The 25108-nt window shown below is 38.9% G+C and overlaps 1 protein-coding gene across 3 annotated transcripts in view; it reads left to right on the plus strand.

Moving 5' to 3' along the window:
• LOC127686032 (zinc finger protein 120-like) overlaps positions 1-24327 on the plus strand; it is a 161865-nt gene extending 137538 nt beyond the window's left edge. Inside the window, exons 1-5 of one of the 3 annotated variants that reach the window (XM_052183841.1) lie at positions 10168-10209; positions 14454-14559; positions 21505-21631; positions 21837-21897; positions 22989-24326. In XM_052183841.1, the coding sequence (XP_052039801.1) occupies positions 14518-14559; positions 21505-21631; positions 21837-21897; positions 22989-24207 (1449 nt within the window). In that variant the 5' untranslated portion in view covers positions 10168-10209; positions 14454-14517 and the 3' untranslated portion in view covers positions 24208-24326. Of the gene's footprint in view, positions 1-10167; positions 10210-14453; positions 14560-21504; positions 21632-21836; positions 21902-22988 lie in introns of those variants that run through there. The other 2 variants (XM_052183842.1, XM_052183843.1) reach the window with 2 other exon arrangements.
• The last annotated feature ends 781 nt before the right edge of the window (positions 24328-25108 follow it).

The following is a 25108-nucleotide window of genomic DNA, read 5'->3' on the forward strand; positions in this document are numbered from 1 at the left end:
GCTCAGTGGTGTGAAATAGGACATTTACTGATTGTTGCAGCTTGTAATTAGTTACAGATCTCAGCAGCTAACCTTGTATATAGGGGCAAAGTCACTCACTATCTTATTAATGGTTTTTCCTCAGCCAGGTAAAGACCCACTCTTTTTCAAAGCCTATATAGCTAAGCGCATTTCTAAGCTGAGCCTTGACTGAGAGAGAAGGAAATGCGAAGTACAAGAGTCCAGTGAATGAGAGTCCTTCAACCTATCTGAAATTTATTGTGGAATTACAACTAAAGAGGAGAGGGAAATCTGGTGTCCTCTCCAGATGACCAGATGACCTCCTCGCTCGCTTCCTGCTTCGATCCCTAGGGGTCTCTTTGCCCTTCCCTCCTTTGTCTGGTGTGAAGGTTATTTCCCTCTCTGTAAACCTTAAAACCCACTTACCTCCCCGACATTAAATGAAGCCTTGACATAACCCAGACTGACTTGTCTTTCTTAGCATGCTTGGCTTCCCTTCTCTCTTCCCCCATTTTTGACCCTCAGGTAGTGCCCCTTCGGGACCCGGGAATAACTGGACCTGCTGGACGGGTCATAGTGGCGCCTGAACAGGGACCCGAAGTATGGTCAACTACCGGACGATGGAGGAGAAACCCCAGGAAAAGGACTGAAGGACCCCACAGACTGCATCACTCGTGCATCGCTGGAGGGGCAGGTGAGTGGCCACACATTGTCATCTGATTGTCATTGGGGGAAAAAAAGAGGCTAAAGAGGCTAAAGAGGTTTGTTTCATAGGAGAAATCAAGCAATCATTCAGGGAGAGAGGAGTAAGAGTTAAGAAAAAAGATTTAATTAAGTTCTTTTGTTTTTTCATGAAAAATGCCCTTGGTTGGTTTTACGTGGACCTGATATTCACCAGCTAACTTGAGATAAGGTTGGTAAGGAAATTAATAAGTTTCTGAAAATCAGTAAACCAGTGTCTGATGCATTTTTTAGTTACTGGGGCCTTATACGGGACATAATAATAGATGCTGAGAATGGAGGGGAGAGTGCCAGTCTGTTAGCCTTTGCTGGCGACTTTCTGCAAGCCTCTCTGACACATCTGCAGGGGATTGGACAATCAAAAAATACTCTCCAGAGCTCACAGTTGCTGACTTGGGAGGACAGTGAGGGAAATACTGGCTCTACTCAGCCCTTCGTGGTCCCTGGTCTGCCTGTTAACCTCTGGGGAAGAGACATTTTCTCTCAAATGAAAGTCCTTATGTGTGGTCCCAATGAGGTTATTGCTCAACAAATGCTCTCCCAGGGCTATCTCCCTGGATAGGGACTAGGCAAAAATGGACAGGGAGACCTATGCAGGTAGAAGCCAGAGACTGCAGCTGAGGCTGCCAGAAAAAAACCTCTCATGGGCAGCAGAGACCTGGACTGCAGAGAAATTCCTAGGCTCTCCTTCCCTCTCCACAGGTGTGTGTGTTCGACTAGGCATCCTCCTTCCCCCTTGTTAAATCTTAAACAAGAGAAAAAGCAGGTTTCAGAAAAGCATTTTGTCCATGTGTAGGACATGGTATAAAAAAAATTGGTTGGAAGCTATTTCAAAACTCTCCTGGTGAGGACAGGAAAGCGGGAGACGTCCTGTTTTCTCTCTGAAACCTACTGGAGATCTCTTTAGTTCAGGTTAAGATATTTGGATCTCTTTGAGAGATCAAGTTCCCTCGCTGTCTGTTGTTTGTCTTTTGGTGCACCAAAACTTGTCTATATGTGTGTCAATTTGTGTTGTCTATTGTTTTGTTTGGCTGAATGACTGGTCATTTTTATGTTTTATGTTAAAAAGAAAAAAATGGTAAAAAAGCTTTATCTTGCTGGCAGTCCTGCCAAGTGCAGTTTACACAGAGGAGGCTAATTTGAGGTGCCTCACATTCATAAGTAGGAGTAAAACACAGCTAAAGAAAAAAAATGTGCAGCAGTGGACAATGGTAGCGCACGCCTTTAATCCAAGCACTTGGGAAGCAGAGCACAGGGCAGCACATGGCGTGCGCGGGGCACAGGCAATAACCGAGGCCGCCAGAGAGAGCCCGGAACTCCGTGGGCCACGGGCAATTGGCCCTGGCGAGCGGTTAAAGGCAGAGTGCTAGCGCCTCAAAGTTACTTGGCCTTGCTCCAGCTTGGAGGGACCCCGGAACTCTGCGGGCTACGAGCCGGTAGACCTGGCAGCGTGCTCAACTTTTTCTCTTAGAGAACCAATAACCTCCAGTTTGGGAAAACTCTGGTTTAACTCATAAAATTTGTGTAATCGCTTTATTCTTGTTTTTAATTAGGTCTTAAAGGTATAAATGTTTTATATATCTTGGCTATAGAGTTATAAATTAATTGGCTATGATTTAAAAGGTATAGTGTTATTAAGAAAAGGTTAGTTTAAAACTGGTGATTCAGTGTCAGAGCCATCTTAACTAGCTACACGTGGCATGACGCAACCCAGGAAATACAGGCCTCTAAGATGCTTCTAAATTGGCATGACGTTTCCTGTGAATCTTGGCCTGGAGATTGGACTTATAAGAAATATGATTTAAAATAATGTCTCTTTAATAAGTTACACTGTCATACACTTGAACATAAGAACAGGCAGATAAACCTTGTGCTGTAAAGATAATACGTTTGCCATTGATTTTAAAGAAAATAGATTGTTTAAAATTGGGACTTGCTTCCAAAGTTGCAGTTGTGTTCTAATATTGCAAGGAAAAATTGAGTTACAATAAAAATTGTCAGTGTGTCATTGGCTGCCGTTTTCAGTTTGCAGCCTGGTTAAAGGCTCATGATTCTTAACATATTTTGTAATTAAGATGATTTTAAGTATGATACAGCTGTGGCCATTTTAGGCCCATTGCTACTTTTCCACAAGTTTATAGGCTACAATGGTAGAAGCAAAACTTAACCCTCCAAAATTAAAAGGGAGATCTCAGTGGAAATTTATTTGATATCAAACAGGCTCCTTTGACTACTATGAAACTAGGATTTTTCCTGGAATCCTGGAATTACAGGTTCCTTTGGTTATTCAATCCTCAAGGTGTCCTTGCTGGACTGGACTGGGGGGTTTGGGTCTGGTCTTAGATAAAAAGCTCAGATTAGAAGGTGGTTAAGTTTGTGGAAGCACATGTAATGTCCTTGCCTAGAACTCAAGGTGGGTCCTTGGGCTACAAAAAAAAAAAAAAAAAAAAGAAGAAGGAATTTACATTTGAATTAATGAAAGGCTTGAGGCTGCCTCAGTGGAAACTTGTGAAAAACTATTTTTGCCTTACAGACCTCACCTCAACTAGGGAATGTTTGGCTAAAAGGACATTCCTTACATCCTTATCTGCCTGTGGTTTAAAACGCAGTTAAACTCTATAAAAGGTCAATAAGGCATTAACATTTTGGCCTGTCTACTCCATACAAAATTGTAGATTAAAGGGTGTTTTTTGCTTTACATTCTGACAATTATAAAAGCATTCACTTCTAACTTTAAAGAAGCAATAAAACAATTCCATTAGAAGGTTTTTTTTCTTTAAGGAATGGCGAGTAGCCTTACCTTAAGTAAGAAAAGATATTTTGTCTCTATCTCAATACAGGAAGCTAGGATCTTAAATTCTTCAGTGTATAATGTTCATGGAATGTTCATTACAGGCCTTTGCTCCCTTAAAGTCTATGGACTTTTAGAATTTTACATAAATGATTTTCAAAGGTTGTTAGGATATATTAAATGGCTTTATCTTATATTAACCTCATCTTAAGCTTGCCCGTGGAAGACCTAAACCCCTGTTTTCAAGGTAAAAAACGTTTGTTCCTTGTTTCAAACAGCAATCAAATTGGTTATTACAAAACATTGATGGTTGATCTATTACATGGCAAGCCTTTTTTAGGCAAAATTAATAATTGTTATCTAAAAGATAAATTGTTAAAAATATGCCTCTATACATATTTTTATTGTTACAGATTTATACATGCATCCTATAAAAATGCACCTACTATGGGAGTAAAGCTCATATAATTAGATTACATGTTTATTCTTTTGAGTGTCCCCTTGCTTCAGCACAGATAATTGAATTGGGTGCTGTAGCTGTTCTTTTTAAAATATTAAAAATCAAACTTTTGATTTATATATTAATAATAATATACATATAACTCATGGCTTACAATTGCTTGAAATTGTTTCCTTTTTAATGCTGCTAATTCTTAACTTTTACAATACAAATGCAATTCAAAAAATTAATCAAGATATACATATGACTATTTAATATTTAATTTAATATTGATCATATTACTGAGATTCCTCATAATTCGTAGAGGCAAGATATCATGGAACAGGCCCATAGAACTTTACAACAATATTTTTATAATAAAAGAAGGGAGAATCACATCTCTATATACCACAAAAATTTAAAATTTTTAATGCCAGGGAACTCTAAGTGTAGACAAGAGGCATGTTTGTGTTCTTTCTACAGGATGCTGAAGGAACATGCTAGCTGCCAGAGTATGCTGATGCTAAGATTTCACCCTGGCTTTCCACCTTGTTCTCCAGCCTTTTGGGGCCCCTCCTGGGTCTTTTGTTGCTTTTGTCATTTGGCCCCTGGGCCTTTAACAGATTAACCAGTTTTGTTAAATCGTGGATTTAACAAAATCAGGAGAGGTAGCAACCAAAGGTATTCAGTTCTCTACCCTTGCTGCAGGCACAGAGCTTTCTTGGTTTCATAAGCAGTAGAAACGTCAATGCCAGGGAGGATGACCTCCAGCTCCTAATAGTGGCTGAGGGCCATAAGCTGTGGAGTAGCCAAGGACGGGAAATATTCTGGTGCCACGAGCAAGATGCATACCACCTCTTGGCTGCTGGGTGACTTCATGACAGGATTATTGTGAGTTCGATACCTGGAGGCCCTCGACGTTGGGGCAAAACCACATAGCCTAAAACAGGCTCTCCACCGACCCTCTTCCCATAGCCACCCCCCAACTTAAGAAAGAAAAAAGGAGGAGATGAGGGAAGCCATCCTGAGCTTTCAGACTAATGCTTACTCATGACCCTAAGGTGGTGACTGCTAAAATAAGAGAACAATTGACTAGAGCCTTCTCCTTGAGCTATGGGTGTGAGAAGATTCCGAGAATACCTGCAGGTACATTCCTGCCCTAACCAAGGAATGTACCTGCTGGCATTAACTCTGGGTGTCCTCTCCAGAGGACTAGATGACCTCCTCACTTGCTTCCTGCTTTGATCCCTGGGGGTCTCTTTGCCCTTCCCTCCTTTGTCTGGTGTGAAGGTTATTTCCCTCTCTGTAAACCTTAAAACCCACTTACCTCCGACATTAAACGAAGCCTTGACATAACCCAGACTGACTTGTCTTTCTTAGCATGCTTGGCTTCCTTTCTCTCTTCTCCCCATTTTTGACCCTCAGGTAGTGCCCCTTCGGGACCCGGGAATAACTGGACCTGCTGGACGGGTCAGTCGAGATTTACACAGTGTGAATTTTTTCCATTTTTCATGGTACTGGGGGACCCTACGGGCTTTTCCCAGTCCCACACCTTCCTTACAGCTCCCCCCTCCTGCCTTGAGTCAAAGCTAGGCCAAGTTCCATTTTCCACTCACAGGATCCTTGAGTAAAATATTCTCAAAATGTACTGAGAGTCACCTGACCCTCTGGAAAGTCCCAGGTAGAGTTCAAATGGGAGTCATGCTTGCTAGTCAGTAGATTTAAAGGTCAATATGCTTAGCCAATAAGTTTGAACTGCAACCTTGCTGATGTGACCTCTGCCTATAAAACATTAAAACTGCCATTTGGGGTTGGCTTCTTGTCACTCACCGTGAGGGACAGACTGAGGGTTGATCACAATGCTATGGAAAATAAACCTATTTCTTTTGCATCTATCTAAAAAGTTCCCCTCTTTGTACTGAAGTTTACTTCTCTCCCAATTCATAGGAAACTGCAAGATTGTCCTATGTAATAACATAATTTTAGATACTGCTCTCTGGTTCTGGACAGTGCAAACATGTACTTCTTCCTTCCTTCCTTCTTTCCTTCCTTCCTTCTTTCCTTCCTTCCTTCCTTCCTTTCTTTCTTTCTTTCTTTCTTTCTTTCTTTCATTCTTTTTTAAAATAGGTCTAGATGAGATGTGTTGTATTATGGAAGTGAATATATAGAACAGTGTGGCTTCAAATTCACGGATACAATTTGCTCCCAAAGTGCTGAGATGATATGATAACCTATGCTATCATGCTTGGCAATATTCACTTTTGAAAATGATCGCATGCCATTGTAACTGTCTAGCAGCTTTGGTCAAACTGGGTTACCTGAAAGGGAGGCTGGAAATGAAAAATGACCGGGGTGGGAGAGGGTGGGAGGACAAAGCCAGGATAAAGTTCTCTGATAAAGGCTCAAAGTTAAATAGTCAGCACTGAGTTTATCCAGAGTCCACAGATCCACCATTAGTTTCTACTGGTTTGGGTTGCTTTGTTTGAGTTCCAAAGCAAGCTCAGTGGGCAGTCTACTCCTATAGGAAATTGACTCCACCTGAGTCCTTAAAAATCATACTGTGGCAAAAACTTAACATCTATTTAGCCTGCTCAAGCAAGGCTGGGGGAAGGACACAGGCATTGGTTCTAAACACTTAAAATGACAGAATTATCATGTTGTTCCAATTCTCCAGTGTCCTCTTCATGGTATTACTTTTGATTTCCCTCTCTCTCCCTGTCTCTCTCTCTCTCTCTCTCTCTCTCTCTCTCTCTCTCTCTCTCTCTCTCTCTCTGATTTTCTACTACACTAAGTTTTCTTTCCCTGGTATAGCCGGAGCCTTCAAAGAGAAGGTAAAAACTAGCAGGTGATCTTGACTTGGTTCTGCCATGGAATGATGAAGTTAATGACAGATTTGCTTCCCTGGGCAAGGCCAAGAATATTGCATTTTAGGAAAGATTCCTGTTATTAATATGCTTTTCCTCTTATTCTTAAATATATGTGTAACAATCACTAGGTATTAGCCCACCATTTTGAACAGATTTCGGCAGATGAATGAAGAAGTATTGTCTTGTAGTGATACTATATAGACAAGTACATATTTTCTTTTCTTTCTTTCTTTCTTTCTTTCTTTTTTTTTTTTTTTGTTTGGTTTTTTGAAACCGGGTTTCTCTGTATAGCCCTAGGGAACTCACTCTGTAGACTCGGCTGGCCTCAAACTCAGAAATCTTCCTGCCTCTGCCTCCTATGTGCTGGAATTACAGGCAAGTGCCACCACTGCCCAACTCTTAATTTTTAATAATGATCCAATAAGAATTGTTAAAATTAGCAGGAGGTGGTGGTACATGTCTTTAATCCCAGCACTTGGGAGAGAGAGGCAGGCAGATTTCTGAGTTTAAGGCCAGCCTGATCTACAGAGTTAATTTCGGGACAGCCAGGGCTACACAGAGAAACCATGTCTCGAAAAATAAAAAAAAATTTTTTTAAATTGATAAAATTATATTAGAAATTATTAATTTCTTTTCTAATAGCACTGCTATTAAGTCCTTCCTGGTAATAATAATAATAAAAAAAACTAGCTGGGCGGTGGTGGCACATGCCTGTAATCCCAGCACTCTGGGAGACAGAGGCAGGCAGATTTCTAAGTTCAAGGCCAGCCTGGTCTACAGAGTGAGTTCCAGGACAGCCAGGGCTATACAGAGAAACCCTGTCTCAAAAAAAAAAATCTAAAACAAAATAAATAAATAAAAACTACAATAAAACTCTTCCAATCTTCAAGTATCATGAGTTAATTGCTTCTGAGATAGCCACTAGGTTCCTACTCCAGTATAGTACTTTCCAAGAGATTGCAAAACCATTAACCAAAGGTCATAAAAAGACAAGGAAATATTTACTATAGGTGCAAGGACAGAAGATAAAATGGTGACTGGGTTTATCTATATAAAACTTCACTAAAAACAAAAATTATGCTTTTTTACCTTTTAACCAATCTGTGGATCTACTGATAGATAATGAGTTTTAGCAAGATAAGTACTCTTAATGGTATGCAAGCAAACTATCTTTCATGTTTTGTTTTTTATGGGGGGGTGATATTCATATGTTTGTTTTCATGATAGGGTTTCACTGTATAGCCCTGGATGTCCTGGAACTCACTCTGTAGACCAGGCTGGCCTCGAACTCAGAAATCCACCTGCCTCTGCCTCCCAAGTTGTGGGATTAAAGGCATGTGCCACCACTGACCGGCTTCAAGCAAACATTCTTGTATAGTTATTTTTGAATAAATGATTTGAATTTATGTTTCAAGTTCTAGTAAACTTTTGTTAAAAAAGGACTCTTGGAAAAACCACGTGGTGTATTCTGCTAGAAAAGGTAGAAGATTACTAAAGATTCCATTGCAAGCATAGCCTTGGGAACATAGCATTGGGTGTAAGGCATTGGGAATAAGGCACTAGGTGTGAGGGCACTGCTACATCAGAGCAGGATTGAGAAAGAGAGGAGAACTCAGAGTGGGATAACTTAGAAATTTTAAGGCGCCGCGCTGTGGTGGCACACACCTCTAATCCCAGCACTCTGGGAGGCAGAGGCAGGTGGATTTCTGAGTTCAAGGCCAGCCTGGTCTACAGAGTGAGATCCAGGACAGCCAGGGCTATACAGAGAAACCCTGTCTAGAAACTACCAAAAAAAAATAAATAAATAAAGAAGAAAGAAAGAAGGAAAGAAAGAAAGAAAGAAAGAAAGAAAGAAAGAAATATTAAGATAATGTAAAAAAAAGTAAGAGAACAAAATGCAGAATGCAGATGCAAAGAGGAAAATGGAATTCACTTCAAAGAGAGCAGAAAGAGCAGGCAGGCTTCTTTACCATGGGATAGAATAAGTCTTTTCTTAGTAAGAAGGCTGGGTTAGTATTAAAAAAGAGAAGCTTACAGACTTGGATTTCATTCACTTAGCAATAAAATGTAAGAAGCGTTTTCTTTCTCTTTGCAATAAAGTTTGGAACTTAATTTTCATCCAGAATTAGTGAGTTCCTTCTATACTGGTACTTGGTGCTCAGTCTTTAGCTCCATATACAAATGCAAGTACAGATGTATTTGTGTGTAAGTATGTAATTATGACATAAGTATGTAGCTCAACCCAACTGATTTGAATGGTGATGTATGAATATGCAAACATGAATTTATATATGAATTTATGTTTTGATTTTATAAAAGTGTTTTCTTCTGTGGATGTCACTCTTTTTCCTGATTCAAAGAAGTTTATTGCTCCCAACCTTTCCTATCCTGACATGCAAGTGGCATGTAGACACGAAGAAAGGGGCTCTAGCAATTCATCCTTTACATAATTACCTGCTGCTTTATGATGAGGAGCTAAACAACAGGGAATGCAGTTTCTGGCCTCAAAAGAAGTCCAGCAGGTCAGCTACAGAAGCAAAGTGACTTAGGCTAAAGATAAGGAAATGTTTTCTTATAAACAGTAGCCATAAATATCTCCCAAGTACAAGTCTTACCCTCAAATGACATTCTTCCCATTCTGCCACCTCAAGAGGAACCAAGAAAGAAGAACAGATGGGACTGGCAAACTGGCACTGCTAATGTTTCCTGTCCAAGCCATTCCAGGTCACTTGAGGTTCTAACTTCTGTTGAGAAGATCCCTGCAGTTATCAGATAGGAAAGCAAACCCTGGTAACAGTTAAGAATGGAAACCCAGTGCAGATTCACTTTGTCAATCTAGATCACACTCGAGAATCTAATACCAGGGTAATATTTGCCAGGATAGTTAGTATGCAATAGAGTTTGGGAAAGATTTAAAGGCAACAATGAGTCCAATCAGTCTACTTCTAGGTATATAATTGTGGGAAGCCATCCTGAGCTATTCGGACTATTGCTTACTCATGGCCCTAAGGAGGTGGCTGCTAAAATATAAGAACAATTAACTAGAGCCTCTCCTGTGGGCATTGGTTTAGCCATTGTCTCGAGATAACTGCAGAATGGTCCTGCCTGCATCAACACCCGCCGACTCCGGTAATTGCGGTGGAAGGAAGTCCTGAGATAACTGCTGCAGGCTCCAGCCTGTGCAAACACCTGTTGTCTCCACTGGAGGACCCTTATCTCTTCCTGCTGAAACTGCTAGATTGCCCTTCCTTCCTTTGTCCTTGCCTTGGGGTACGCCCCTCCTGAAAGCCTTTAAACCTGGGTACCCCAGAACATTAATCGAGGCTTTGACACAACTCCGCATCGCTCCTGCGTCGCTGGAGGGGGGGCAGGTGAGTGGCCAAACATTGTCGTCCGATTGTCATTGGGGAAAAAAGAGGCTAAAGAGGCTTGATTCATAGGAGAAATCAAGCAATCATTCAGGGAGAGAGGAATAAGAGTTAAGAAAAAGGATTTAATTAAATGTTTTTGTTTTGTCATGAGAAATGTCCTTGGTTAATTTTAAGTGGACCTGATATTCACCCACTAACTTGAGATAAGGTTGGTAAAGAAATTAATAAGATTTTTAAAACAGGTACAGGTGAACCAATGTCTGATACATTCTTTAGTTACTGGAGGCTCATTCAGAGTGCGAATGAGGACCCTGCTGAATATTGCCTCCGCCCTTTGTCTTGGGCAGCTTCTGTGACCTCGCTTTCCCCTAAAAAGAACTCTCCAAAACCTTCCTTGGTCGTTATAGACAGGTCTGAGTCCCTGCCATCCGCTCCTGTAACTTCTCTTTATCCTCTGCTCCTGAGGGACCCATCCCTTGCTGATATGTCATTAAGTTTAGAGAACCCCTGGGGAGAAAGCCAACTTGGAGGAGAAAAGCTGCAGAGAGCAAGCAGTCCTCTTAAAGGAGCTACAAGGGACAAATGGTCATTCTAACTTCAAGATTTATTTCAAGTCAAATGCCTAGAAAAAGCCAGAGCCAAAACAAGCCCCTCCAGGTGGCCCGCCACCCTATACCCAGCGATAGGCATGCAGCGCGGCTCCTCTCAGCCAGGTTCCTCAGACCTTTATTGGGTCCAGGCAATCACCAGAGATCGTCCTATACTCAGCCTTAAAATAAATGGTAAAAGCTTTGAGGGCATCTTAGACTCAGGTGCCTATTCTACTGTGATCTCACAATGTGCTTGGCCCCTGCTTGGCCTATTGCAAGCATCTCTGACCCATCTGCAGGGGATTGAACAATCAAAAAAATACTCTCCAGAGCTCAAAGTTGCTGACTTGGGAGGACAGAAGGAAATACTGGCTCTACTCAGCCCTTCGTGGTTTCTGGTCTGCCTGTTAACCTCTTCACTCTCAAATGAAAGTCCTTATGTGTAGTCCCAATGAGGTTATTGCTCAACAAATGCTCTCCCAGGGCTATCTCCCTAGACAGGGACTAGGCAAAAATGGACAGGGGAGACCCATGCAGGTAGAAGTCAGAGACTGCTGCTGAAGCAGCTGGAGAAAAACTGCTCATGGACAGCATGTAAGACCTGGACTCTCCTCCCACCCCTCTCCACAGGTGTGTGTGTTCGACTAGGCATCCTCCTTCCCCCTTGTTAAATCTTAAACAAGAGAAAAAGCAGGTTGCAGAAAAGCAGTTTTTCCATGTGTAGGACACGGTATCAAAAAAAAAAATAATAATAATGGTTAGAAGCTATTTCAAAACTCTCCTGGAAAGGAGAAGAAAATGGGAGACGTCCTGTTTTCTCTCTGAAACCTACTGGAGATCTCCTTAGTTCAGGTTAAGATATTTGGATCTTTTGGGGACATCAAGTTCCCTCACTGTCTATTGTACGTCTTTGGTGCACCAAAACTTGTCTATATGTGTGTCAATTCATGTTGTCTATTGTTTTGTTTGGCTGAATGGTTGTTTTTATGTTTTATGTAAAAAAAAAAAAATGGTAAAAAGGCGTTATCTTGCTGGCAGTCCTGCCAATTGTGGTTTACACAGAGGAGGCTAATTTGAGGTGCCTCACATTCTAAGATCAAAGACAGCTGGGAAAAAAAAGCTGCTTCTTAAAGGGCCAGGAGCCGGACAAGTGGAAATGGTTAATTCTCCTAGAAAAATTTCTATCATGATGATGATTGGGTTCAAAGTGCTTTATTCCCCTGAAGTTACAGCTAGAAAAAAAAATGTATTTGGTTTAAATTTATGAGATTTGTATGATCACTTCATTCTTATTTCTAATTAGTCTTAAAGGTATAAATGTTTTACATATCTTGACTTTAGAGTTATAAATTAATTGGTTATAATTTAAAAGGTATAGTGTTTTTAAGAAAAGGTTAGTTTAAAACTGGTGATTCAGTGTCAGAGTCATCTTAACTAGCTACACATGGCATGATGCAACCCAGGAAATACAGGCCTCTAAGATGCTTCTAAATTAGCATGGTGATTTGTGTGAATCTTGGCCTGGAGATTGGATTTATAAGAAATACGATTTAAAATAATGTCTCTTCAATAAGTTACAAAGTCATACATTCAAACACAAGATGATGGACAAACTTTACAATATAAAAATATATTTGCCATTAATTTTAAGGAGAAAAGATTGTTTAAAACTGGGTTTTGCTTTCAACAAATTGTAGTTATGCTTTGATATTACAGGTTCCTTTTGTTATTTGACCTTCATACAATGGGGTCTGGTTACTCTTTACAGGACTGGTAGGTGTAGGTCTGGCCTTAGAGATAACAAACTCAGATCAGGAGATTTACATTTGAGTTAATACAAAGCTCAGAGCTGCCTCAAAGCCGCTCAAAGCTGCAGAGGATTGAGAGATGCAGTTTTGTCTTGCAGGCCTCACTTAGAGAGTTTCTGGCCAAAAGAACATTTTTAACAGATTCATACAGATGTGGTTCAAAATAAAGTTCAAACTTAGATCTATAAAAGAATTTCATTAGAAAGTTATTCCTCAAGAAATGGCTTGCTCTTAACATGGGCTTTTAGAGTTTTTAAGAAAATGATTTTCAAAAGGTGTTAAGATAAATATTTTGCCTAAGACTCTGCTTTAAGTTTGTCATTTAAGCCTCTGATGTTCTCAAGATAGATGCAAAATAAATACTGAGAGACATAACTTGGAGAAAGCTACCATAAGTATTTGTCAACAGTTTATGATATATGTTCACTTCCATTCCTTAACAAAGAGAACATTAATGTAAAATCTCTCCAAATATGATTTTAACATCCTCCAATAAAGATTTGATATAATAATAAAAAGTTACAAAATAAAATCATAAAAATATTTTTTAAAAGACTGTTTTAAGAGCGTGATAAAATGTTTGTTCCTTATTTTAAACAACAATCAAATTGATTATTATTAATTTTTAATCTATTACATGACAAGCCTTTTTGACAAAATTAATAATTGTTATCTAAAAGATAAATTGTTAAAAATTTGCCTCTATACATGTTTTTATATTGTTATAGATTTATACATGCATCCTATAAAAATGCATCTACTATGGGAGTAAAGCTCAAATAATTAGATCACATATTTATTCTTTTGAGTGTCCCCTTGCTTCAGCACAGATAATTGAACTGGGTGCTGTAGCTGTTCTTTTAAAATGTTAAAAATCAAACTTTTGATTTTTATATTAATAATATACATATATAGCTCATGGCTTGCAATTGCTTAAAGTTGTTACTTTTTAATGATACTAATTCTTAACTTTTACAATTATCTATACAAATACAATTCAAAAAATTAATCATAAATATACATATGACTATTGACAGCTTTTCTCTAGTTATAACTGTTTTAACATGAGAAACAAAATATAAATTTAGTTGTTACATATGTTATTTTTAATACTAAATGTTCCAAATCAGATTAAGACAGATATTATAACTGATTATTATAGTCAGTCATTTGAGATGTTTTATTTATAATCTAATATTAGTCATATTACTGAGATTCCCCATAATTTGCAGAGGCAAGATATTATGGAACAGGCCCATAGAACTTTACAACAATATTTTTATAATAAAAAAAGGGAGAATAACATCTCTATATACCACAAAAATTTAAAAATTTTAATGCCAGGGAACTTTTTCTGTTTGTCCTACCACTAGATAGCAAGTTCATTTTATTTATATTATTTTATTGTTTTGATGCATTAGAGTCTATCTCTTTGAAATTCAGGTATATGCTGAAGACCAGCTGAGACATCTAACCACATGGTCTGAACAAATATTGGATTCTTCAACTTTCCATTGGTCGAAAGCCAGTTTTGGATTAGTTGAACCACAGCCTAAGAGCCATTCTAATAATACATTTCCTACATTATATAGAGAGACTCATTCTATCATTTTGTTCACCAGGAGAAACTTTACTAATGCATCTGTGAGTTTGTTGTTGTTGTTTGTTTTCAGACCCACTGAGGAAGAGGTGCTGGTTAACAATAGTGCTCCACAGTGTTTGCCATGTGTTGCCTTCTTTGCTCTGAGGGTTGTCTCAGAACTATCAGGTGAAAAGTACTTGCTGTTTAAGTGAACCCGGCCTGAAGGCACTAAACAATATCTTGTTACTGACAATCTCTCTTTAGTTGGTATATTGTGGGACCCGATCCAGTTGTGGGACACATTGACAACTGCACTAAATGTTGAGTGATGGATATGGAAGCTATCCAGCCTGATGCCTGGCGAGGAAGGGTAAGTGCCTGCTGAGTGCTGTGACTGGAGCTCTGGTGAGGTCCAAATTAGCAAAGAGCTCAGCACTGGATCTCTGCCCACAATGGGGAGAAGCAGGAGACTTAACAGCAGGGACCTGGAGTTATGGGTTCTTCTAGGGCTCGGTGGGAGGGCACGCAGTTAGAGTATTGGAGGAAAGGTACTGCTGGTGCTATTGAGATATAAACCTGTAGATCTGGAAAAGGATTGTTTTCAGGCTGGAACCACTGGGTAGTTTCTCTTCAGTGCAGTCTAACCCTAAGGTTGGTGCTCATGTCACTCAAGACACATTAGCCAATCAAAGCCTCCACACGGCCCTGCCAGTCATTAGAGGAGGAGGCTCTTCCAGTTACCAAGCCTGAAATTTCCTCTCTGTAACTGATCAGGCATGATTTGTCCTGCTTGCTATGTTGTGAGTGTGTCTACTGGGTGCTGTGAGGGAGCTCAGACAAGGTCAAAACTTCAGACATGCTAAGTGCAGGGTCATCTCATAAAGGAGAGGAACAAGAAGCTCAAAACTTCAGACATGCTAAGTGCAGGGTCATCTCTCATAAAGGGGAGGAACAAGAAGCTCAAAACTGCAGACAGGTTAAGTGCAGGGTCATCTCTCATTAAGGGGAGGAACAAGCAGCTTAGCAAAGGGTGCAGGTGTGGTGGGTCTTCCCAGCACTGGATTGTAAGCAGCACCCAGAGAGCTATGGCCGCCTGTGAGGTCCTATGTGGTTCTAGTCTCTCCTTTAATCCATAGATGGTGTGTGAATAACATTATTATGGAGTCTGCGTCTGCCTCCATAATAAACTTTTGGAGCTTGTGTGGAGGAAAATCCTTTGCAAAATGCCAAACCCGAGAGCCCTCATTTCTTTATTATCTTCTAGAAGTTCTGCCCTTAGTATTTAATGTGTACATGTAAGATATCTTTGTAGTCCTTAATACATGAGTATTATTCCACTGTATAAATGAACCACATTTTCACTATCCATTCTTCTGTCATGGGACTTGTAAGTTGTTTCCAGTTTCTGATTCTCACAAACAAGACCGCCATGAACATGAACATAGTGGTGGAACGTGGTACCCTCTGACATGGTGGAGCATCTTTTGGCTATATTCCCAAGAATGGTATTGCTAGATCTTCAGATAAATCTGTTTCCAATTTTCTGAGGAACCTCCAGACTGATTTCCAGGGTGTTTGAACCAGTTTCCAATCCCACCAGCAATCGAGGAGTGTGCCTCTTTCTCCATGTCCTTGCCAACAACTCTTTTTACCTGAGGTTTTGATCTTAGCCATTCTGATTGGTGTAAGGTGGAATCTCAGGGTTGTTTTGATTTGCATTCCTTGGTCACTAAGGACTTTGAACATTTATTTAGGTGTGTCTCAGTCATTGAAGGTTCCTCTGTTTGTGAATTCTCTGTTTAGTTCTATATGTCATTTTTTGATTGGTTTGTTTGGTTTCCTGGTGGTTAGCTTCTTGAGCTCTTATATATTTTGGATATTAGTTCTCTATCCGATGTGGGGTTAGTGAACATTTATTTTCCAAACTTTAGGTTGTCAATTTGTCGTATTGATTATGTCCTTGGCCTTAGAGAAGCTTTCCAATTTCATGAGGTCTCATTTATCAATTCCTGGTCTTAGAGCATGAGCCATTGGAGTTCTGTTTAGGAAATTTCTCCTGTGCCATTAAGTTCACTTTCCTTCTTTCTCTTCTATTAGATTGAGTGTATCTGCTTTTATTTTGAGGTCCTTGATCCACTTGGACTTGAGCTTTGTACAGGGAAATAAAAATGGATCAATTTGCATCATTATACACTTTGACTGCCAGTTGACTCAGTACCATTTGTTGAAAGTGCAGTGTTTTTTCTGCTGGATGCTTTTAGCTCCTTTGTCAAAGATCAAGTGACCACAGATGTATGGGTTCATTTCTGGGTCTTCAATTCCATTTCCTTGATTTTACTGCCAGTCTCTGTACCTATACCATACAGCTTTTATCACTATTGCTCTGTAGTAGATCTTGAGGTCAGGGATGACGAACCTGCCAGAAGTTCTTTTATTGTTGAGAATACTTTTTGCAATCCTGGAATTTGGGTTATTCCTCATAAATTTGGAAATTGCTCTTTCTAACTCTAAGAAGAATTGAGTTGGAATTTTGATAGGGATTACATTGAATCTGTAGGTTGCTTTAGGCAAGATGGCCATTTTTACTCTATTATCCCTGCCAATCCAAGAGCATGGGAGATGTTTCCATCTTCTGAGATCTTCCTCAATTTCTTACCAAAGAGATTTGAAGTTCTTGTCATACAGATCTTTCACTTGCTTGGTTAGAATCACACCAAGGTATTTTATATCATTTGTGACTATTGAGAAGGGTGTCATTTCCCTAATTTCTTTCTCAGCCTCTTTATCCTTTGAGTATAGGAAGGCTACTGATTTGTATAAGTTAATTTTATATCCAGCCACTTTGCTGAACTTGTTTATCAGGTTTAGAAGTTCTCTGGTGGAATTTGTGGGGTCACTTAACTATACTATTATATCATCTGTAAATAGTGATACTGTGAGTTCTTCCTTTCCAATTTGAATCCCAATGACCTCCTTTTGTCATCTAATTGCTCTGTCTAGGACTTTGAGTACTATAGTGAACAGGAAGGGAGAGAGTGGACAGCTTTGCCTAGTCCCTGATTTCAGAGGGATTTCTTTTAGTTTCTCTCCTTTTATTTTGATGTTGACTACTGGTTTGCTTTATATTGCTTTTACTATGTTAAAACATGGGTCTTGAATTCCTGGTCTTTCCAAGACTTTTATCATGAAGAGGTGTTGGATGTTGTTAAATGAAGTGACATGTGGTACATTTCTTTGAGTTTGTTTATGTAGTGGATTACATTGATAGATTTCCATATATTGAACCATCCCTGCATTCCTGGGATGAAGCCTACTTGATCATGCTGGATGAACATTTTGATGTGTTATTGGCTTTGTTTGGCATGAATTTTATTGATTACTTTTGCATCAATATTCATAAGGGAAATTGGTCTAAAGTTCTCTTTCTTGTTGTGTTTTGGAGTGGTTTAGGTATCAGAGTAATTGTGGCTTCATTAACCGATTTGGGTAGTGTTCCTTGTGTTTGTATTTTGTGGAATAGTTTGAAGACTATTGGTATTAAATCTTCTTCTTCTTCTTTTTGTTTGTTTTGTTTTGTTTTGGATTTGTTTTTTTTTTTTTCCAAGACAGGGTTTCTATGTATAGGCCTGGCTGTCCTGGAACTCACTCTGTAGACCAGGCTGGCCTCGAACTCAGAAAACCGCTTGCCTCTGCCTCCCAGAGTGCTGGGATTACTGGTGTGTGCTATTTCTTTAGTGCCAGGGGCCATTCTACGAGAGTTTTCAAAAACCCCCTCCTCTCAGCCATTTCCAGCTTGCTTTCTGTAAGCTGTTTTTAGGAGAATATGTACTGGTTTAAAGATTAGGCAAGTAAGCTAGATGGTCAGTAAGTACAGAGCTCACCTGTGGTTACGTTACCATAGCAACTCCTTTCCTCTTCACCTCCTCATGATAGAAATATGATGCCAAGTTCCTACTGCACCTGCCAAATCTTAGCTGTGATCCTGAGAGACAATTCTGAGAAACTGTTCCTGAAGAATGATGCTGGCCCCCTGAGATTGTCCCCGCGAATACAATGACTTTCCCGCACTACCCCTCCCCACTCCTGCTTGCTTGCCTTTATAAAGCCTTGTGTGAAAATTAAAGATTGACAGCTTGATCTGAATTTCGACTTGCTGTTCGGTTTTTTCATGTCTATCTTGTCTCTCGCCTTTCCCTAGGTGGTTCCAGGACCCTGCTGACTGTCCTGCGGGTCGGGACACTTTAGGGGTTATGGGATTGTTTAGATCATTTATCTGATTCTGATTTAACGTTGGTACCTGGTGTCTGTCTAGAAAATTGTCCATTTCATCTAGACATTCCACTTTTGTTGCGCATAGACTTTTGTAGTAGGATCTTGTAATTTTTTTGGATTTCTTCAGTATCTGTTTTTATGTCTCCCTTTTCATTTCTGATTTTGTTGATTTAGATACTGTCTCTGTGCCCTTTGGTTAGTTTGCCTAAGGGTTTATCTATCTTGTTTTTTTTTTTTTTTTTTTTTTTTTTTTTTTTTTTTTTTTTTTTTTTAAGAACCAGCTCCTGGTTTGGTTGATTCTTTGTATAGTTCTTTTTGTTTCTGCTTGGTTCATTTCATCCCTGAGTTTGATAATTTCCTGCCGTCTACTCCTCTTGTGTGTATTTGCTTCTCTTCATTCTAGAGCCTTCAGCTGTGCTGTTAAGCTGTTATTGTACTTTCTTTCCAATTTCTTTGTGGAGGCACTCAGAGTTATGAGGTTTCCTTTTAGCACTGCTATCATTGTGTCCCATAAGTTTGGGTATGTTGTGCCTTTTTTTTCATTAAATTCTAAAGAGTCTTTGTTTGTTTGTTTGTTTGTTTTGTTTTTTGTTTGTTTGTTTGTTTGTTTTGAGACAGGGTTTTCTCTGTATAACCTTGGCTGTCCTGTAACTCACTCTGTAGACCAGGCTGGCCTCAAACTCAGAAATCTGCCTGCCTCTGCCTCCCAAGTGCTGGGATTAAAGGCACATGCCACCCAAGCCCAGCCTAAACAGTCCTTTATTTCTTTCTTTATTTCTTCCTTGACTGAGTTATCATTGAATAGAGTGTTGTTCAGTTTCCATGTGTATGTGGGCTTTCTGTTGTTTTTGTTGTTAATGAAGACCAGCCTTAGTCCATGGTGATCTGATAGGGTGCATGGAATTAATTCAATCTTCTTATATGTGCAGAGGTCTGTTTTGTGACTGAGTATATGGTCAGTTTTGGAAAAAGTACTGTAAGGTGCTGAGAAGAAGGTATATTCTTTTGTTTTAGGATAAAATGTTCTACAGATATCTGTTAACTCCATTTGGTTCATAACTTCTGTTAGTTTCACTGTCACTCTATTTAGTTTCTGTTTCCCTGATCTGTCCATTGATGAGAGTGGGGTGTTGATGTCTCCCACTATTATTGTGTGGGGCGCAATGTGAACTTTGAGCTTTATTAAAGTTACTTTTATGAATGTGGGTTCCCTTGTTTTTGGAAAATGTATGTTCAGAATTGAGAGTTAATCCTGGTAGATTTTTTCCTTTGAGTATGAAGTGGCCTTCTGTCTTTTTTGATTACTTTAGGTTGAAAGTTGATTTTATTCACTATTAGGATGGCTACAGCAACTTATTTGTTGGGACCATTTCTTTGGAAAAATGTTTTCGACCCTTTTACTCTGAGGTAGTGTCTCTTTCTGAGTGAGGTGGGTTTCCTGTATGCAACAAAATATTGGGTCCTGCTTATGTATCCAGTCTGTTAGTCTATGTCTTTTTATTGGAGAATTGATTCCATTGATATTAAGAGATATTAAGGAGAAGTGATTGTTGCTTTCTGTTATTTTTCTATTCAGTACTATTCAGCCATTAGAAACAATGAATTCATGAAATTCTTAGACAAATGGATAGAGCTGGAGAACATCATACTAAGTGAGGTAACCCAGTCTCAAAAGATCAATCATGGTATGCACTCACTGGTAAGTGGATATTAGCCTAGAAACTTTGAATACCCAGGACATAATCCACAAATTAAATGATGTCCAAAAAGAATGGAGGAGTGGCCCCTGGTTCTGAAAAGTCTCAGTGCAAGAGTATAGATGGAAGAACAGGGGGACGGAAGAGGGCTTATGGGACTTGCGGGGAGTGAGGACCCAGAAAAGGGGAAATCATTTGAAATGTAAATAAAAAATATATCAGTAAAAAAAAAGAGAGAGAGAGAGATATTAAGGAGAAGTGATTGTTTCTCCCTGTTATTTTTCTTTTTCTTTTTTTCTTCTTCCTTCAGTTTTTCAAGACAGGGTTTCTCTGTGTAGACCAGGCTGGCCTTAAACTCAGAAATTGGCTTGTCTCTACCTCCCAATGCTGGGATTACAGGTGTGTGCCACCAGGTCCATTTCCTGTTATTTTTCTTGTGTGGCTCTCCTTTTTTTTTTTTTTTTTTTTTTTGGTTTGTTAAAAGATTAATTTCTTGCTTTTTCTGGTGCGTAGTTTCCCTCCTTTTATTGGTGTTTTCCATTCATTATTCTTTGAAGGACTGGATTTGTGGAAAGATATTGTGTAAATTTGTTTTTTCATAGAATACCTTGGTTTCTACATCTATGGTAGTTGAGAGATTAGCTGGGTATAGTAGCCTGGGTTTGCCTTTGTGTTCCCTTAGTGTCTGTATGACACTCCTCAAAAGGAAAAGGGCTGCCCAGGAACTTCTGGCTTTCATAGTCTCTGGTGAGAAGTCTGGTATAATTCTGATAAGTCTGCCTTTATATGTTAGTTGGAATGTTTCCCTTACTGCTTTTAATATTCTCTCTTTGTTTAGTGCATTTGGTGTTTTGATTAATATATGACAGGAGGAATTTCTTTTCTGGTCCAGTCTATTCGGAGTTCTTTCAGCTTCTTGTGTGTTCAGAGGAATCTCTGTCTTGCCAGGAGGTAGTGGTGTTGGGAGACAGCACTTGGGAGGCAGAGGCAGGTGGATTTCTGAGTTCCATGCCAGCCTGGTCTACAGAGTGAGTTCCAGGACAACCAGAGCTATACAGAGAAACCCTGTCTCGAAAAACAACAACAATAACAAAAGAATCTCTTCCTTTAGGTTAAGGAAGATTTTGTGGGGGGGGGGGGCATTGGGTTTTTTTGGGGGGGGGTGTTGTATTTGGTTTTGGTTTTTGGATTTTTGGATTTGGTTTTTTTACAGACAGAGTTTTTCTGTTTAGCGCTGGCTGTCCTGGAACTCACTCTGTAGATCAAGCTATATTCTCAATAAAGTATACTTTTACAATGTTCTCGGCAATATATTCGCTTATATACACATGCATGGAATATTTTAGGGTATAGTCACCTATGAAGATGTGCATGTGAACTTCACTCAGGAAGAGTGGGCTTTGCTGGATCCTTCCCAGAAGAGTCTGTACAAAGATGTGATGCTAGAGACCTATAGGAATCTTACTGCTATAGGTAAGGCAATGAATTTCCTTTCACTTTTTAAAATGTAGGGACAACTCTTCCTTTGTTATTTTTATTTCTTTCTGTGATTTTATTTGAAAATGATGAAGAATGAGGGCAGTAAACAATAATGATTCTAAAGTTCACTGAAGTTAGTAACTTAAATTTTGTGTAACTTCCAGTAATGTAACATACACTCTCTGGTACTATATTATAGGTTATGTTTGGGAAGACCATAATACTGAAGAACTCTTTCAAAGTTCTAGAAGATATGAAAGGTAACATTCATGTGTAACCTGATAAGAATATGTTTCTTAAGAAATTGTATTATGTCCTCAAAGATTTAAGGAAAAGCAAGATGGTTAAAAAAAAAAAAGGACTTTAGGTTATCGATGATTATTAAATTCTTACAAAATCATGTACAACAATGTCAGGTATCTAATTCATGTTTGCAACACATTCCTTTAAGTACAAAGACAAGAAAATAATGCCTTAACACATCTCACCATTTCAATCTCAGCCCAATAGAGTTATGCTGTAGAATTTACAGTGTGTTTAATCTCCTACCACTTAGATATTACAAAAGATACATTGAATACGTGGTATGTGTATGTCCAAAAACCTCTAATAAACATATATTCATACTAAAGCTGGTGATAATCCTATAATTTTCATAATGTTGCCAGATTTTGTGAGATGGACAGTTTATGACAGTCAATAAATCTTTTGTGGAGAAACCTTAATCCCTACTTTACTTCTTTTTTTAATAGGAATGTCATTAGTTATAATGGATACAAGCCATGTGAACATATATATATATTGAAAGAAGCAACAACCCCTCCCTCTTCCTGTACTATTAGAAGATATGTGATACTCCCTACATTGAGTAGACTTCTAAATGTTCTAGAAATTTACAAATATTTAGTTTTCCTACTTAGTAGGGGTATTTAAAGTAATCACACTGTACAAAATCACTATGAGTACTAGGAATGCAAATTCTTCTGTTTCCCTTGGTTGACTTTGCAAATGTAGTATTACTCACACAATAGCAAAGTTTATGAATGAAGTCAGGGTAGTAAAGTTCTGAGTTCTTCCTGTTCTCTTCAAATATGTGAATAAACTCCTATAGGAAAAGGTGCTATAAATGTGAGCCATGTCATCAATGTCCTTCCCTTCGCATGTGCCTTCAAAGATGCAAAAGAACCCACAATGAAGGGGAACTCCATGGATGTAAACAAAGTGGTAATACATTGAGATCAGGTTGTCCTTGACAATTAGTCCAAATTGTAAACCTTATTCACACAGATGAAAAGATTTATATACGTTTAGAATGTGAGAAATCTTTCACATGTGCCAATTGTCTTTGCAGACATGAAAGAAGTCATACTGAAGAGCAAGCCTCTGAGTTTTTTCAGCGTGGGCAAGCATTTTCATTTCAGAGTCATAACCTAAGACAAGAAAGAATTCATACTGGAGAGAAACCCTATGAAGGTGTCCAACATTTTGAAGCCTTTGCATATCACAGTAGTCTCCAAATACATAAAACAAGAGTAGATGGAGAGAAAACCTATGAGTGTAACCAATGTGGTAAAGATTTTTTATCTCACAGTTCTCTTCAAAGTCATCAAAGAGTACATACTGGACAGAAAGGTTTTGAATGTAACCATTGTGGTAAAGCCTTTTCAAAAAACAGTAATCTCCAAAGACATAAAAGAACGCATACTGGAGAGAAGACTTATGAATGTAGCCAATGTGGCAAACACTTTTCACATCCATATAGTTTGTTATATCACAAAAGTTTACACACAGGAGAGAAACCCTATGTATGTCATCAGTGTGGTAAAGCCTTTATAGTTAAAAGCCATCTTCAAATGCATAGAAGAACACATACTGGAGAGAAACCTTTTGAATGTAACCAATGTGGTAAAGCCTTTACCCAAAGTAGTCATCTTCTAACACATAAAAGACTACATACTGGAGAGAACCCTTTCCAATGTAACCAATGTGGTAAAGCCTTTGCAAGAAAGTCTCATCTCCTAAGTCATAAAAGCACACACACTGGAGAGAAACCTTTCAAATGTAACCAATGTGGTAAAGCCTTTGCAAGAAACTGTGATCTCCTAAGACATACATTAATACATACTGGAGCGAAACCTTTTGAATGTAACCACTGTGGTAAAGCCTTTGCACAAAATAGTAATCTTCTAACACATAAAAAAATACATACTAGAGAGAAACCTTTTGAATGTAACCAATGTGGTAAAGCCTTTGCACAAAAAAGTACTCTTCTAACACATAAAAGAATACATACTGGAGAGAAACCTTTTGAATGTAACCAATGTGGTAAAGTCTTTGTTCGAAATAGTAATCTTGTAACACATAAAAGAGTACATACTGGAGAGAAACCTTTTGAATGTAACCAATGTGATAAAGCCTTTGCAAATATGGGTAATCTTCTAACACATAGAAGAAAACATACTGGAGAGAAACCCTATGAATGTCATCAGTGTGGCAAAACTTTTTCAAGTCTATCTGGATTCACATATCATAATAGAAGACATAACTCATACAGGAGAGAAACCCCATGAATGTTAAGACTTTTTGTCCTTGTTTTTAATAACTGTATTGTATTCCATTGTATAAATGAAACATTTTTTTTTTTACTCTTTTGTCTGCTGAGAAATATCTGGATGGTTTCCAGTTTCTGGTATTACAAATAAAGTTCCTTAACTCATAATGGAGTAGGTGTCCTGTGGTATGGTAGAACATAGGTTGGGTATATGTCCAGGAGTTGTATGGTTATGTCCTGAATAGAATTATTCCCAGTTTACTAAGAAACTTGCAAATTTATTTTCAGAGAGGTTCTACAAATTCTCACTCCCACCAGCAATGGAGAAGTATTCCCCTTGCCAGCCTGTGCTGTCCCTTGACTTTTTTAATCTTAGCTGTTCTGATGGGTGTAAGGTAGAATATCAGCATCCTTTTCATTTGCTTTTCTCTGATGACTACAAATCCACGGAATGAATGACACACAAACAATAGTCCATTTTTAACTTGTAATTTTGCTCAGTGCCTGCTCACAGCGAAGACTCCCGTGGCTAGCATTTCCTTTTCTCTGGTATTCCTGACAGAACACCTCTAAATCTGTCTTCAGCTTAGTTGCCTGTTCATTTTCTATGAAGCCAATTGTTCTTGCTGCCCAAGATGCTTTTGGAATGCCCCTCAATGCTCCACTTTTACTTACCATCTACATTTTGGATGATCCCGTGCAGAGTTCTAAGTCTGCCCATCTCTGTCCTCCTGGGTCATGGCAAATCTCTCTGTCCTAATGTACAGCTCTAAATGTCCAACCCCATGCCCAGTCATTGTCTGTTGGCATCTTTATTGATGGGTCCAAAATCAAATGGTGATAAAGGCCTTTAGCATTTGGACACAGATTCCTAATTAAATCAAAGCATTAGACCCAATCCCCTTTATAGACCAGATATT

This window comes from Apodemus sylvaticus, chromosome 5 (assembly GCF_947179515.1).
Source record: "Apodemus sylvaticus chromosome 5, mApoSyl1.1, whole genome shotgun sequence".
NCBI lineage: Eukaryota > Metazoa > Chordata > Mammalia > Rodentia > Muridae > Apodemus > Apodemus sylvaticus.